We start from the raw sequence: 13951 nt of genomic DNA, 5'->3' as shown, positions 1-13951 counted from the left end.
GTTTTCTGCCCTAATGATTTCTTCCAACAACCAGTTTGCCAAACTGTTCAGAAAGTTAACAACTGGTTCTCCCGAAGTGGTGCGAACTGGCTGAATCCCACCACTGGTAGGAACCCCAGCCTGGTTTGATCTGTGGGGCTTCTGTTTGTTTTTGAGCAGCCTTTGAAGTACTTCCATTCCTAACACTTAGCAGACAAATAGAGATCAGGAAGGGCGGTGGCTGGGTTATGGCCAAGGCTAATGGGTGAAGTGAATGGAAAGGGCAACATAGATCATGCCAAATGCGATAGGGAAGTCACTGTCAAATCTTGTCTGTTGAATCTGAGTCTGCCTAACAAAAGTGCAGTATATTGGAGCTGCCAAATTGGGAAAGTGGCTGGGGTGGAGGGAGTTGAAGACACTCCCCACATCATTTAGCCTCAAGAGAAAGTTGTAGGGAAGGAGGGAGGTTTGTCTTGTCAGCTGCTCCTGATTGTTGTGTTGGAGCTGCCAAGAAAGGGAGAAACTGGTGTGGATTGGAGTTTGCTGTGATACATCACGGGCTCTCATTGGAGTATCTGCAAGAAGGGTTGGAATAAGAGAATGCGGGAAGTTTGGATCTGCTATCAGAACGAGGCTATCATCTGCCTATCCTTACCTCCTTGGAAACCTCTCTCTCTCTCTCTCTCTCTCTTTGTCTGTGTGTATGTGTATGTGTCAGTGGGGATTGTGAACAGGTTTCTTATTGAATAAAAGCAAGACTTTTAAAAAAGTCTGAACCTTAAAATATTTCTAAAGAACAGTTCTTTTTGTCTCTATATTTGTTCATATATTTAGGAATGTGTGGTAGTGGCCCCCTCCACTGAAATCTTTAAGTGGTTCAGTATAAAGGAGGTACCACATGATCTACTTCAGCAATAAAAGAACACAATATAATAAAATTCAGTATATATTCCAAAAGTGAAGTTAATCATACAGTAGAATAGCAATAATTCCATTCATGCCACCAGAAATTACACAACAGTCCAGACTCAAAGGCCTTCTGGAACAATCATAGTTCAGAGGCTATGAGAATGGATGCCTCTTGTTTTGCAGTGAGATATTCTCACAGAGAATATAGAGAGTCTGGGTACAACAATTTCTTCATTAAAAATGTATGGCTGGAATCCCTCTTTCGAATGAGAACCTGTTCAAAAAAAAAAGTCACTGTTTGCATTTGGTTTTATAGTTTCATTTGTTTAAGCTTCTGGGATTTTTCTGTTGCTTAATGATATGTTCTAGCAGTCCGAGGAGAGGTGCCTTCTGGAACATATGAGAACAACATTGTTGAATAGCTTTCTGAGTTGAAGGCCTGATAATTAAGAATGTCTTTCCTCTTTGGTCTTTTAAGTGAAGAGAAGAAAATGACTAAATTCAAAGAGAAACTGGGATGAAAAATTAATCTTGAAATAAAAAAAACATTATTGACATGAATGGAAGACACCATGAAAGAAGGCAGGATTCAGAACTATCCAAAGCAGTACATATTTGAGCCTCTAAATAAGACTCAGAATGAACATTTTATGAAATATGCATGTTAGGGAAGTGGATTATTGTTTTGCTTCACTGAGGGCTATAGTGAGCAATGCACATTCCTTTCAGTACTGCTGTAGTTTTGAGAGTTTAACTAGATGGCCTTACATTCAAATCAAAAAGACAAATGGAATATTTGGAAGAAGAGTTACTCCAATCACAAATATTGCTAAATCCAAATGTATTATTTACAATTTTCTTACCTTTACAATGTCCTTGCTCCACTTCTATTTAATTTCCCTTTCAGTACCTGCTTATTTGTCTTTCTAATATACTGTCTAATAAAGGATAATATTTGTAGCTCAGTATTGAAATGAGGGATGCTCTCTGAGCTTGCTTGTTTGTTTTCTTGCAGACTTTTCATTATCCAAACTAAGTAACATAATCTGTGCTACTGACCCAGATGAACCTCCTGGTGGCCGGCGGGGTGTCAACTTAGTAGCGAGTGGCCCGGATGCATCACACGCAGGCCACGCCCACCCCCGGCTCCGCAGAGGCAAAAATGTTATGATACATCATGTGATGTCCTGTGATGCAATCGAGTTTGACACCCCTTCTCTAAAAAAATGCAAATGACCAGCTGTCTGCAAGGAATATAAATTCCCCACCATCCAGTCAGAGCTGAAGCAGCTTCTTGAATGAGAAGCAAAACGTCTTTAAAGAAAAAACAAGAACGTGTAGTTGCCACCTGAAAAAGCACCTTTGGGTTATAACTCACTTCATTTTCTTTACACAGGTAGTCCTCAATTTATGACCATTTGTTCAATGCCCATTTGAAATTGCAATGATACCGAATGAGCTTGCTCGTACCTGACGTTATAGCCATTGAAGCCCTCTGTGGTCACATGATCAAAATTTGGATTCTTGGCATCCTGCACAGACTTGTAGTCACAATGTGAGGGTGGGGGCGCTACAACTTAGTCTCCCATTTCCCACCTCTGTCTGTATCTTTTGGATCCTGTTACCTTGCTGGGTGGCAACCAAAGTCGAAGCTTTAGCCATATGTTGCAAACAGCAGCAGGAGAAATTAGTTCCTAAAAGGAGACAGACAAGTAGCAAAGGAGCCAAAGGGAGACCCTGGCTTACTAAAGCTGGGAAAAGACCTACTATTTACTCCAGAAGAGGAAGAGAAAGTAGAATCAAATAGGAAGGAAGTTCAATGGTCCATCCAGTGATGGTTTTTTGCAAAAGAAGGAAGCCACCCTTGTGGGCTGGCCTCTGTCTTAATCTGCTGGCATTCTTGCTAGGTTTTGGGGAAGCCATTCCCCTGAATGCATAGGCAGCAGTTCTGAGACAAGCTTCCCAAAAACTTTGCTGTACTCACACTCTTGACATTTTCTATAAAACATTAATTTCTCTAATTTTAATTTTAGGTCAGATATAATCTATCATAACTGACATGAACAACACTGTGAGAGAAGAACTTTACGAAGCATTGAATGACCTCCTTGAGAAACAATTTAAAGATTTTAAATGGTGGCTAAAGAGTATTGACCACAATGGAAAGCGAAACATTCCTACAGTTTCTTTGGAGACAGCTAATCAGCAAGAAGTTGTAGATCTTCTGATTCAATATTATGAAGAAGAGGCTCCAGAGGTGTGCATTCGTGTCCTTAAAAAAAGCAATATAAATGATGTTGCTAGAAAACTTGAGGACACTTTACAGAAAGGTAAGAAAATTGAACATATTACATAAAAATTCTCTCATGTAAGATCAGCTGGAAATAAACACCAGTTGTGATTTGGGGAGCTGTCTCCACTGAATTGTGTTCAACTATTTCTTTGATGTTCACTAGGATTGGCAGTGAACTGGGATTTCAGAGAGCAGCTTTCCTTCTGGCCTGACATTCCTTCTAATGTCAAACCCAAGGGGAGCATTTGTTAAAATCAAACCCAAGGGGAGCATCTGCTCTGTCACTCCATTTGGCACTTTCCTATCGCTGAAAAAAAAGAAAGAAAGAAAGAAAGAAGCCAAGCTCAACCAAACAGTTCATTGATCTAAATTTAAAGGAGATTCTTAAAGGCTTTATTTATTTATCAAATTATTAAAACTGTGCCTCTTCCTAAAGGATAGACTTGGTATGGTACACAAGTAAACAAAATACAAAAACATAAAAATCTGATAAATGAAATTTATTTAAAAAGAATGTATTAAAAATTAATTAAAAGGCTTTCAGGGTACTAACTCCCTCTATAATGGCATGCTTTTCAGTGTGCCCCAAGGAAGGCCTCAGAGTCATGCTTTTATACTTTTCCGATAGACCAGGGGAGGGGAGCATGCCTCACCTTGAAGGAAAGAGTGTTCCTCACGGAAGGAGCAATGGCAGAGAAGGCAGAATGTTTAACTGATGGAGTCCACAACATACCTTACCTGCCTGAGAGGATGGGGTGTCCTGAATTAATGGGATTAAGATGGCTCTGAAGGTAGCTTGGCCCCGGCTTTAAGGTATAACCCATATTTTGAACTGGACCCAGAAGCAGACTGGCATCCTATGAAACTCATGCAGCAAAGGTTTTACAGGGACTGTTCTTTGAGCAGCCAAGATTGCCTGTGAGGAGATACTTTGTACCAGTGAAGCAGCTACCCATTCAAGGATAGTAGCCGCATGTAGAGACATATTGTTCAAATGGCAGATGACCAGGGCATGAGTGACCAAGTGGCGATCCTCCCTATCCATGAAAGGGCATAACTGGTGCACAGTATGCAATTCAGCAAAGGTCTACCTAGTTGCAGCTGCTATATATTCTTTGAGCAGGAGCTGTGAATGTAGGAGGACCCCCAGATTATGCATGGTTTTTGTCTGGGGAAGTACAACCCTATCAAAGACCAAAGATGCTAAACTCCTGGATGCAGAGGGGCTCAACCCAAGGGTGAAATGCTCCCTGTTCGGACCGGATTGCCCAATCTGGTAGCGATGGCAACGGGTGGTTCGGAGAACTGGTAGCAAAAAATCCCTGCCCTCCCACCCCGCCCCAGCTGAGCCGCACAATCATCAGAGTTGTTTTGTTTTTTTTACTTTTAAAGCATTTTTCCTTCCGCCAAAAAAATGCTTTTAAAAGTTTAAAAAAAGCCTCTGATGAACTTGTGGCTCAGCTGGGATCGTCAGAACTATTTAAAAGCTTTTTTCCCTCTGGAGATCCCAGCTGAGTTGCCTGATCATCAGAACCCTTTAAAAGCATGTTTTCTATAAGCTCTTTGGCCATAGTTGCTGTTTAACTCTATAACTCATGTATTTACCTATTTTTTTAAAATGCTGCGGATTTACCTATTTTTATAATTTGTATTTCACTAATTCAGTCCATCTTCATTTGCAGCTGCTGATGCTCACCAATTGCCAGATTCATCAGGTAAGTGAATCTGTTCATGTTTAAAACTAACTCAGCTTGAACAAGTCCTTCCCTCTCCATCCCCATTATGTAAGAAACTGTTGTGAATATTAATCACACCCAAAATCCTGATGGGGAAAACTGCAGAGTGGTTCCTGCAGTGCTGGCCATAAAAAAGGAAGGAAGAGAGGGAAGGAAAGAGGGACATCCCCATACACCCCTTTCTTTTTCTTATATTCAATTTATTTTATTTTTTATTTATTTTTTATTTATTTTTATTTGTCATAACAATATATGTAAGTATCATACAAAAAGATTATATAGTATATAAACATATATATGAGTAAATATTAGGAGGTATAAGCATATATATATATATAGGAAGAAGAAAAGAAAAAACAATAGGACAGGAATGGTAGGCACCTTTGTGCGCTTATGCACGCCCCTTATGGTCCTCTTAGGAATGGGGTGAGGTCAATAGTAGAAAGTTTTTGGATAAAGCTTTTAGGATTATGGGAAGAGACCACAGAGTCAGGTAAAGTATTCCAAACACTGATGATTCTGTTACAGAAGTCATATTTTCTGCAATCTAGATTAAATGACATTAAGTTTAAATCTGTTGGTTGCTCTTGTATTATTGCAATTAAAGCTGAAATAGTCTTTAACAGGAAGGACATTACAATAGATGATTCTATGAGTTAAACTTAGGTCTTGTTGAAGGCGACGGAGTTCCAAGTTTTCTAAGCCTAGGATTTCAAGTCTAGTGGGATAAGATATTTTGTTGTTTTCAGAGGAATGGAGAACTCTTCTTGTAAAATATTTCTGGACACGTTCAATTGTATTGATGGCAACGGGTGGTTCGGAGAACTGGTAGCAAAAAATCCCTGCCCTCCCACCCCGCCCCAGCTGAGCCGCACAATCATCAGAGTTGTTTTGTTTTTTTTACTTTTAAAGCATTTTTCCTTCCGCCAAAAAAATGCTTTTAAAAGTTTAAAAAAAGCCTCTGATGAACTCGTGGCTCAGCTGGGATCGTCAGAACTATTTAAAAGCTTTTTTCCCTCTGGAGATCCCAGCTGAGTTGCCTGATCATCAGAACCCTTTAAAAGCATGTTTTCTATAAGCTCTTTGGCCGAAGAGGTTATAGAAAAAATGCTTTTAAAAGTTTTTTAAAAAGTTGGCCACGCCCACCCAGTCGCATTACCCCACCACCATCACCAAGCCACGCTCACAGAACCAGTAGTAACAAATTTTACATTTCACCCCTGGATCAACCACAGCCATTTTGTCTTATCAAGGTTCATTTGAAGTTCCCCATTCAGTCCTCCACAGTTTCCAGGCACTGTGAGAGAACATCCACAGCATCACTCACATCACCTGGAATGGAGATATATAACTGAGGTATCACACACATACTAATGATACCTCATCTCAAGCAATAGGTGATGTAATCCAGTGGTTTCAATATAGATCATGTAGATGTTAAAAAGTAAGGGAGAAAGCACCGAGCCCTGCAACACCCCTCAAAAGAGGGCTGTGAGTTAGACTTCTCACTTCCCATCAACACTAATTGGGACCAGCCTTGGAGGAAGGAGGCAAAACAGCACAGAACACTCACCTCAACTCCCTAACTTAGACCAAAGGGATACCACGATAACAAAAGCAGCTAAGAGGTCAAGAAAAGCAAGGATGGATGCATTATGTCCATCCTTATCCCACCCGATGTCATTCATGACCATGACTAATGCTGTTTATGTATGTGGGCTTCAAACTTGAGTGAAAAGGGTAGTATAATCCATTTGCTCCAAGATAGTCTGAGGTCTGAGGTTGCAATGCCACCACCGTCTCAACCATCCTCCCTAAGAAGGAAAGCTGCAAGATGGATGGAAAGTAGCCAATAAAGGAGAATAGAATATTTGTAGCTAAACTAAAAAGCTTCTTCCAACATGTTAAAAACAAGATAAAAGTCAAAAAAACAATTGGCCCATTGCTGGGAGAAATTGGCAAGAAGGTGACAAGCAACAGGAAGAAATCAGAACTACTTAACTCGTTTTTTTGCATCTGTCTTTACACAAAGGGAAAAAACAGTCCAACCTATCAAAAACAGCACCACAAAAAATAGATTATGAACACAAGTCAAAATAGGGAAGAAAACTGTAAATGAGCGCCTGTCCACTCTAGATGAGTTCAAATCACCAGGACTGGATGGATTACACCCCAAGGCTCTGAAGGAACTGGCAGACGAGATCTCAGAACCACTGAACTATATCTTTCAAAGATTCTGGAGCACAGGGGAACTGCCAGAGGACTGGAAAAGAGCTGATGTAGTTCTCATCTTCAAAAAAGGAAAAAAATAGATCCAGGAAACTGCAGACCTAACAGCTGGACCTCAATACCAGGGAAGATTCTGGAAAAGATAATCAAGCAACGAATCACCAAACACCTAGAAGCAAACAAAGTAATAACCAAAAGCCATCATAGGTTTGTCAAAAACAAATCATGTCAGAGTAATCTTATTGCATTCTTTGACAAAGTGATAAAACTAGTGGACCAGAGGAATACAGTCGATATAATTTACTTGGACTTCAGTAAGGCATTTGATAAAGTAGACCATAACCTACTACTAGATAAAGTAGAAAAATGTGGGTTAGACAACATCACCACCAGATGGATTCATAAATAGCTGATCAACCGCACTCAACATGTAGTTGATAAAATAAATAAATTTTATTTTATTTTATTTTATTTTATTTTATTATTTTATTTTATTTTATTTTATTTTATTTTATTTTATTTTATTTTATTTTATTTATTTTATTTTATTTTATTTATTTTATTTTATTATTTTATTTTATTTTATTTTATTTTATTATTTTATTTTATTTTATTTTATTTTATTATTTTATTTTATTTTATTTTATTTTATTATTTTATTTTATTTTATTTTATTTTATTTTATTGTGGACTTCAATTCCCTGAGTTCCTCAGCCAGACAGCATTAATCACTCAGTGGTGAAATAGATTAGCTAAATTTAGATTAGTTCAATTTGGTGCTAAAAGTGAAACTGGGGCTTTCCGGCTGTGAGAAAAGCCATGAGGTCGATCAGTAATCAGGTAAGTGAATCTGTTCATGTTTAAAACTAACTCAGCTTGAACAAGTCCTTCCCTCTCCATCCCCATTATGTAAGAAACTGTTGTGAATATTAATCACACCCAAAATCCTGATGGGGAAAACTGCAGAGTGGTTCCTGCAGTGCTGGCCATAAAAAAGGAAGGAAGAGAGGGAAGGAAAGAGGGACATCCCCATACATCCCTTTCTTTTTCTTATATTCAATTTATTTTATTTTTTATTTTTTATTTATTTTTATTTGTCATAACAATATATGTAAGTATCATACAAAAAGATTATATAGTATATAAACATATATATGAGTAAATATAAGGAGGTATAAGCATATATATATATAGGAAGAAGAAAAGAAAAACAATAGGACAGGAATGGTAGGCACCTTTGTGTGCTTATGCACGCCCCTTATGGTCCTCTTAGGAATGGGGTGAGGTCAATAGTAGAAAGTTTTTGATTAAAGCTTTTAGGATTATGGGAAGAGACCACAAAGTCAGGTAAAGTATTCCAAGCACTGATGATTCTGTTACAGAAGTCATATTTTCTGCAATCTAGATTAAAGTTGACATTAAGTTTAAATCTATTGGTTGCTCTTGTATTATTGCAATTAAAGCTCAAGTAGTCTTTGACAGGAAGGACATTACAATAGATGATTCTGTTACAGAAGTCATATTTTCTGCAATCTAGATTAAAGTTGACATTAAGTTTAAATCTATTGGTTGCTCTTGTATTATTGCAATTAAAGCTGAAGTAGTCTTTAACAGGAAGGACATTACAATAGATGATTCTGTTACAGAAGTCATATTTTCTGCAATCTAGATTAAAGTTGACATTAAGTTTAAATCTATTGGTTGCTCTTGTATTATTGCAATTAAAGCTGAAGTAGTCTTTAACAGGAAGGACATTACAATAGATGATTCTGTTACAGAAGTCATATTTTCTGCAATCTAGATTAAAGTTGACATTAAGTTTAAATCTATTGGTTGCTCTTGTATTATTGCAATTAAAGCTGAAGTAGTCTTTAACAGGAAGGACATTACAATAGATGATTCTGTTACAGAAGTCATATTTTCTGCAATCTAGATTAAAGTTGACATTAAGTTTAAATCTATTGGTTGCTCTTGTATTATTGCAATTAAAGCTGAAGTAGTCTTTGACAGGAAGGACATTACAATAGATGATTCTATGAGTTAAACTTAGGTCTTGTCGAAGGCGACGGAGTTCCAAGTTTTCTAAGCCTAGGATTTCAAGTCTGGTGGGATAAGGTATTTTGTTGTTGTCAGAGGAATGGAGAACTCTTCTTGTAAAATATTTCTGGGCACGCTCAATTGTATTGATGTCAGAGATATGGTGAGGGTTCCAAACAGGTGAGCTGTATTCTAGAATTGGTCTAGCAAATGTTTTATATGCTCTGGTTAGTAGTGTAGTGTTTTGGAAAAGAAATTTATAGAAATGCATAGGAACTGCTAGATAAGAAATCTAAGTTACATTGTAAATGTAGGCAGACATAGTTGCTGTTTAACTCTATAACTCATGTATTTACCTATTTTTATAATTTGTATTTCACTAATTCAGTCCATCTTCATTTGCAGCTGCTGATGCTCACCAATTGCCAGATTCATCAGGTAAATGAATCTGTTTATGTTTAAAGCTAACTCAGCATGAACAATCCTTCCCTCTCCATCCCCATTATGTAAGAAACTGTTGTGAATATTAATCACACCCAAAATCCTGATGGGAAAACTGCAGAGTGGTTCCTGCAGTGCTGGCCATAAAAAGGAAAATGATAATAATGGTAACTGGAGGAATGGAGATTTCATAGTATCCTTCCCTGGAATGGGAATTTTGCAATATCCTTCGCCTGGAGTAGGGAGGGAATGGGGATTTTGCAGTTTCCTTCCCCTGCCACACCCACCAAGCCACGCGCACAAAACCGGTAGTAAAAAAATTGGAATCCCACCACTGGTCTAGAGGACTAATGGATGTCCTCTAATGGGAGTGGAAAATGGAAACCACATCTGTCCTAACCCTCCTTGACCTCTGGATGGCCTTTTATATCAATGATCTTGATATCCTTTTGGAATGGTTTAGTGTCATAGGAGTCATAGTAGTGGGAGGAGTAGTTTAATAGTAGGTCTCACTCTTCCAAAAAGAAATTTATAGAAATGCATAGGAACTGCTAGATAAGAAATCTAAGTTACATTGTAAATGTAGGCAGACATAGTTGCTGTTTAACTCTATAACTCATGTATTTACCTATTTTTTTTAAATGCTGCGGATTTACCTATTTTTATAATTTGTATTTCACTAATTCAGTCCATCTTCATTTGCAGCTGCTGATGCTCACCAATTGCCAGATTCATCAGGTAAATGAATCTGTTTATGTTTAAAGCTAACTCAGCATGAACAATCCTTCCCTCTCCATCCCCATTATGTAAGAAACTGTTGTGAATATTAATCACACCCAAAATCCTGATGGGGAAAACTGCAGAGTGGTTCCTGCAGTGCTGGCCATAAAAAAGGAAGGAAGAGAGGGAAGGAAAGAGGGACGTCCCCATACACCCCTTTCTTTTTCTTATATTCAATTTGTATTAGCTTGTCAGAATATAACATACAAGGGAAAATGATAATAACGGTAACTGATGGAATGGAAAAGGAAGAAAAAAGGAAAGTGTTTCATAAAAAGGGAAAAAGAAAAAAGGCATTGACTCCCAATTCTCTTGAGAAGTGTAGAAGATAGAGATTTTGCAGTATCCTTCCCCTGGAATGGGGATTTTGCAGTATCCTTTCCGTTGAGTGGGGCGGGAATGGAGATTTCATAGTATCCTTCCCGTGGAGTGGGGTGGCAATGGGGATTTTTGCAGTTTCCTTCCCCTGCCACACCCACCAAGCCACGCGCACAAAACCGGTAGTAAAAAAATTGGAATCCCACCACTGGTCTAGAGGACTAATGGATGTCCTCTAATGGGAGTGGAAAATGGAAACCACATCTGTCCTAACCCTCCTTGACCTCTGGATGGCCTTTTATATCAATGATCTTGATATTCTTTTGGAATGGTTTAGTATCATAGGAGTCATAGTAGTGGAAGGAGTAGTTTAATAGTAGGTCTCACTCTTCCAAAAAGAAATTTATAGAAATGCATAGGAACTGCTAGATAAGAAATCTAAGTTACATTGTAAATGTAGGCAGACATAGTTGCTGTTTAACTCTATAACTCATGTATTTACCTATTTTTTTAAAATGCTGTGAATTTACCTATTTTTATAATTTGTATTTCATCAATTCAGTCCATCTTCATTTGCAGATGCTGATGCTCACCAACTGCCAGATTCATCAGGTAAGTGAATCTGTTTATGTTTAAAGCTAACTCAGCATGAACAGGTCCTTCCATCTCCATCCCCATTATGTAAGAAACTGTTGTGAATATTAATCACACCCAAAATCCTGATGTGGAAAACTACAGAGTGGTTCTTGCAGTGCTGGCCATAAAGCACAAAGAAGAATCCATCTTAATCTGTGTCGTCCAAGGACAAACCCACATCCTACACACAAAGCATCACTGGTGAGATTTAGATTACTTTTATTTATTAATTGTTATGTTTAGCAGTAACTCAATATTGCCTGTCTTGTATTTGGTTCTCATCGTATGTATTCTTATTTTCCCAAGTTTCACCATATCCTATTCTTTCAATAAAGCATCCAATTATATGCACACCGTCTGTTTTATTGGAGGATAAGTGGGTTTAGCTGCATGTCAAGCTGCACACATGTAGTGAGGACAGAACATATATATTACGCTGGTATTAAATTCATTCTGAGAGTATTTACTATATTCCAAGGGAATAAGGTTTAAAAACCTCCATCTATCAAGGTCCAAAGAAAAATCTTTATATAACCTATTAGTGTTGAGTGCAATTATTTGAGAAATATTATGTGGAAAAAGAAGTTAATAGTTAATAAATAATTATTTAATGTATTTATTAACGAACATTTGCATATTGAAATCAATTCCTATTTTGATTAACTAATTAATAGAGTTTCCTACAATTTCTGTAAACATATTAATCCAGAGGGTGGATCCGGATGGCTTCAAGGAGACGATCCAGTAACAAAACACCTAATTGAGTATCTTTTGTAGGCTTTATTTTTAAAAATTCTAATTTGATTTTTTTTCTTGCTTTAGATTACAGAAGCTATGTTAAAAAAAAATTTCAAATGATTGAAGATCCTAATTCTACTCCTGGTGAATATGTGTCCCTAAATAAGAGATATTCAGAGCTAATCATCCTAGATGGTCAACTGTCTCAACTGGAAAGAAAATATGAAATTCTGGCAATAGGAAGGGTGCATACTGAAATCAGCAAGAGAACTGAGTCTTCAGCCAAGATTGAAACATTATTTAACCCTAACTATGGACTAATTCCACAAACTGTTGTGTTGCAAGGAGCTGCAGGAATTGGAAAAACTACAATGGCAAAAAAAATCATGTTGAATTGGGCTTCTCAAGATTTTTACCCTGATCGATTTAATTATGTTTTTTATATTTATTGTCGAGAGCTGAATCTCCATACAGAGTCAGAAAAGAGTAGCATTGCAGAGATAATTTCAAAACAATGTCCCAGCGGTTATGCAGTAGAAAATGTCATTCAAAACATACTGAAGAATGAAAAGAAACTTCTATTCATAATTGATGGGTTTGATGAATTCAGGTATTCCTTTGATCAGTCCGAAAACTACTTTTGCATTGATCCCTGGAAAAAGGAGCCAGTGAGAATTCTTTTGAAGAGTTTATTTCAAAAAAAGCTTCTTCCTGAATCCTCTCTTATAATCACAACAAGACCTATTGCTTTGGATACACTCCATCAATGTTTAGAATATCCACGTTTTTTTCAGATATTGGGGTTTTCTAGAGAGAAGAGGGAAGAATATTTCCAGAATTTTTTTGGAAAAAATAAAGACCAAGCAACTCAAGCTCTCAGATTTGTGAAACAAAATGATACACTTTTCACCATGTGTGTCATTCCCCTTGTGAGCTGGATCATCTGCACAGTGATGAAACAAGAGATGGAGGAAGGTATAGATCTTCAGAAGACGCCATGCACTCTCACTGCAATCTATATGCTGTATCTCTCCAGCTTGTTAAAGTTTCACCACAAAGAAGCCAAACAGAATGTCCAAAGAAAGTTGAAAAGCTTCTGCTCTTTGGCTGCAGAAGGCATCTGGGAACAGCAAATACTGTTTAGGGAAGAAGACCTCAAGAAGCACAGTTTGGTTCAGGATGACTTCTTTCCCCTCTTTCTGAATCAGAACATCTTCAAACAGGATATTCACCGTATTCAAACCTTCAGTTTCATTCACTTAAGCTTCCAAGAGTTTTTTGCTGCTTTGCTTTATGTTCTAGAAGATAAAAAGAAGTGGCATTCTCAAAACCCAAATAGTAATTTGAAAACACTTTTACGTAGACATAATATATATTTTGAGTCTGATTTTGCAGTAGGATTTCGCTTCCTTTTTGGTTTTCTAAATGAAGAAAATAGAATGAAAAATTTGAAAAAAGACTTTAGATGTATAATTTCTCAGAGGAGTAAAGAGTTATTATTAGACTGGGTAAAAGAGAACATTAACAGAAAAATTTATTCGCTCGACCTAAATTGGATCACACAAGATAATCATATGTTATATTTATACAACTCCTTTCATATAAGAATTCATTTCTATTTGGAAAAAGAAATACTTAGTTATTTATATGAGACACAAGATGAGAATTTTGTAAGAAATGCGCTATGTGCTATCACTGAAATAAATTATCACTGCCACTCAGATATGGAATTGATGATCCTGGCCTATTGTATACAGCACTGCCAAAATTTGGAGTATCTCTATGTTCGAAGCCCTACATCTCTATATCAGGCAGATAATGGATTATTTTGTCCAAAAAATGAGTAAGTGTT

General features: G+C 37.3%; 1 protein-coding gene across 7 annotated transcripts in view; it reads left to right on the top strand.

Moving 5' to 3' along the window:
* The window catches only part of LOC131184568 (NACHT, LRR and PYD domains-containing protein 3-like), a 54278-nt gene that overhangs the window by 948 nt on the left and 39379 nt on the right, over window positions 1-13951 (top strand). For 4 of the 7 annotated variants that reach the window (XM_058156064.1, XM_058156055.1, XM_058156046.1 and 1 more), the window contains exons 2-7: window positions 1907-2287; window positions 2925-3221; window positions 4867-4899; window positions 9592-9624; window positions 11305-11337; window positions 12184-13942. In XM_058156064.1, coding sequence (XP_058012047.1) covers window positions 2951-3221; window positions 4867-4899; window positions 9592-9624; window positions 11305-11337; window positions 12184-13942 — 2129 coding nt within the window. In that variant the 5' untranslated portion in view covers window positions 1907-2287; window positions 2925-2950. Of the gene's footprint in view, window positions 1-1906; window positions 2288-2924; window positions 3222-4866; window positions 4900-9591; window positions 9625-10329; window positions 10366-11304; window positions 13943-13951 lie in introns of those variants that run through there. The other 3 variants (XM_058156036.1, XM_058156082.1, XM_058156073.1) reach the window with 3 other exon arrangements.

The sequence above is a fragment of the Ahaetulla prasina genome, chromosome 1, assembly GCF_028640845.1.
Source record: "Ahaetulla prasina isolate Xishuangbanna chromosome 1, ASM2864084v1, whole genome shotgun sequence".
Taxonomy (NCBI): Eukaryota; Metazoa; Chordata; class Lepidosauria; order Squamata; family Colubridae; genus Ahaetulla; species Ahaetulla prasina.
This window is presented reverse-complemented; position numbering and strand designations above follow the sequence as displayed.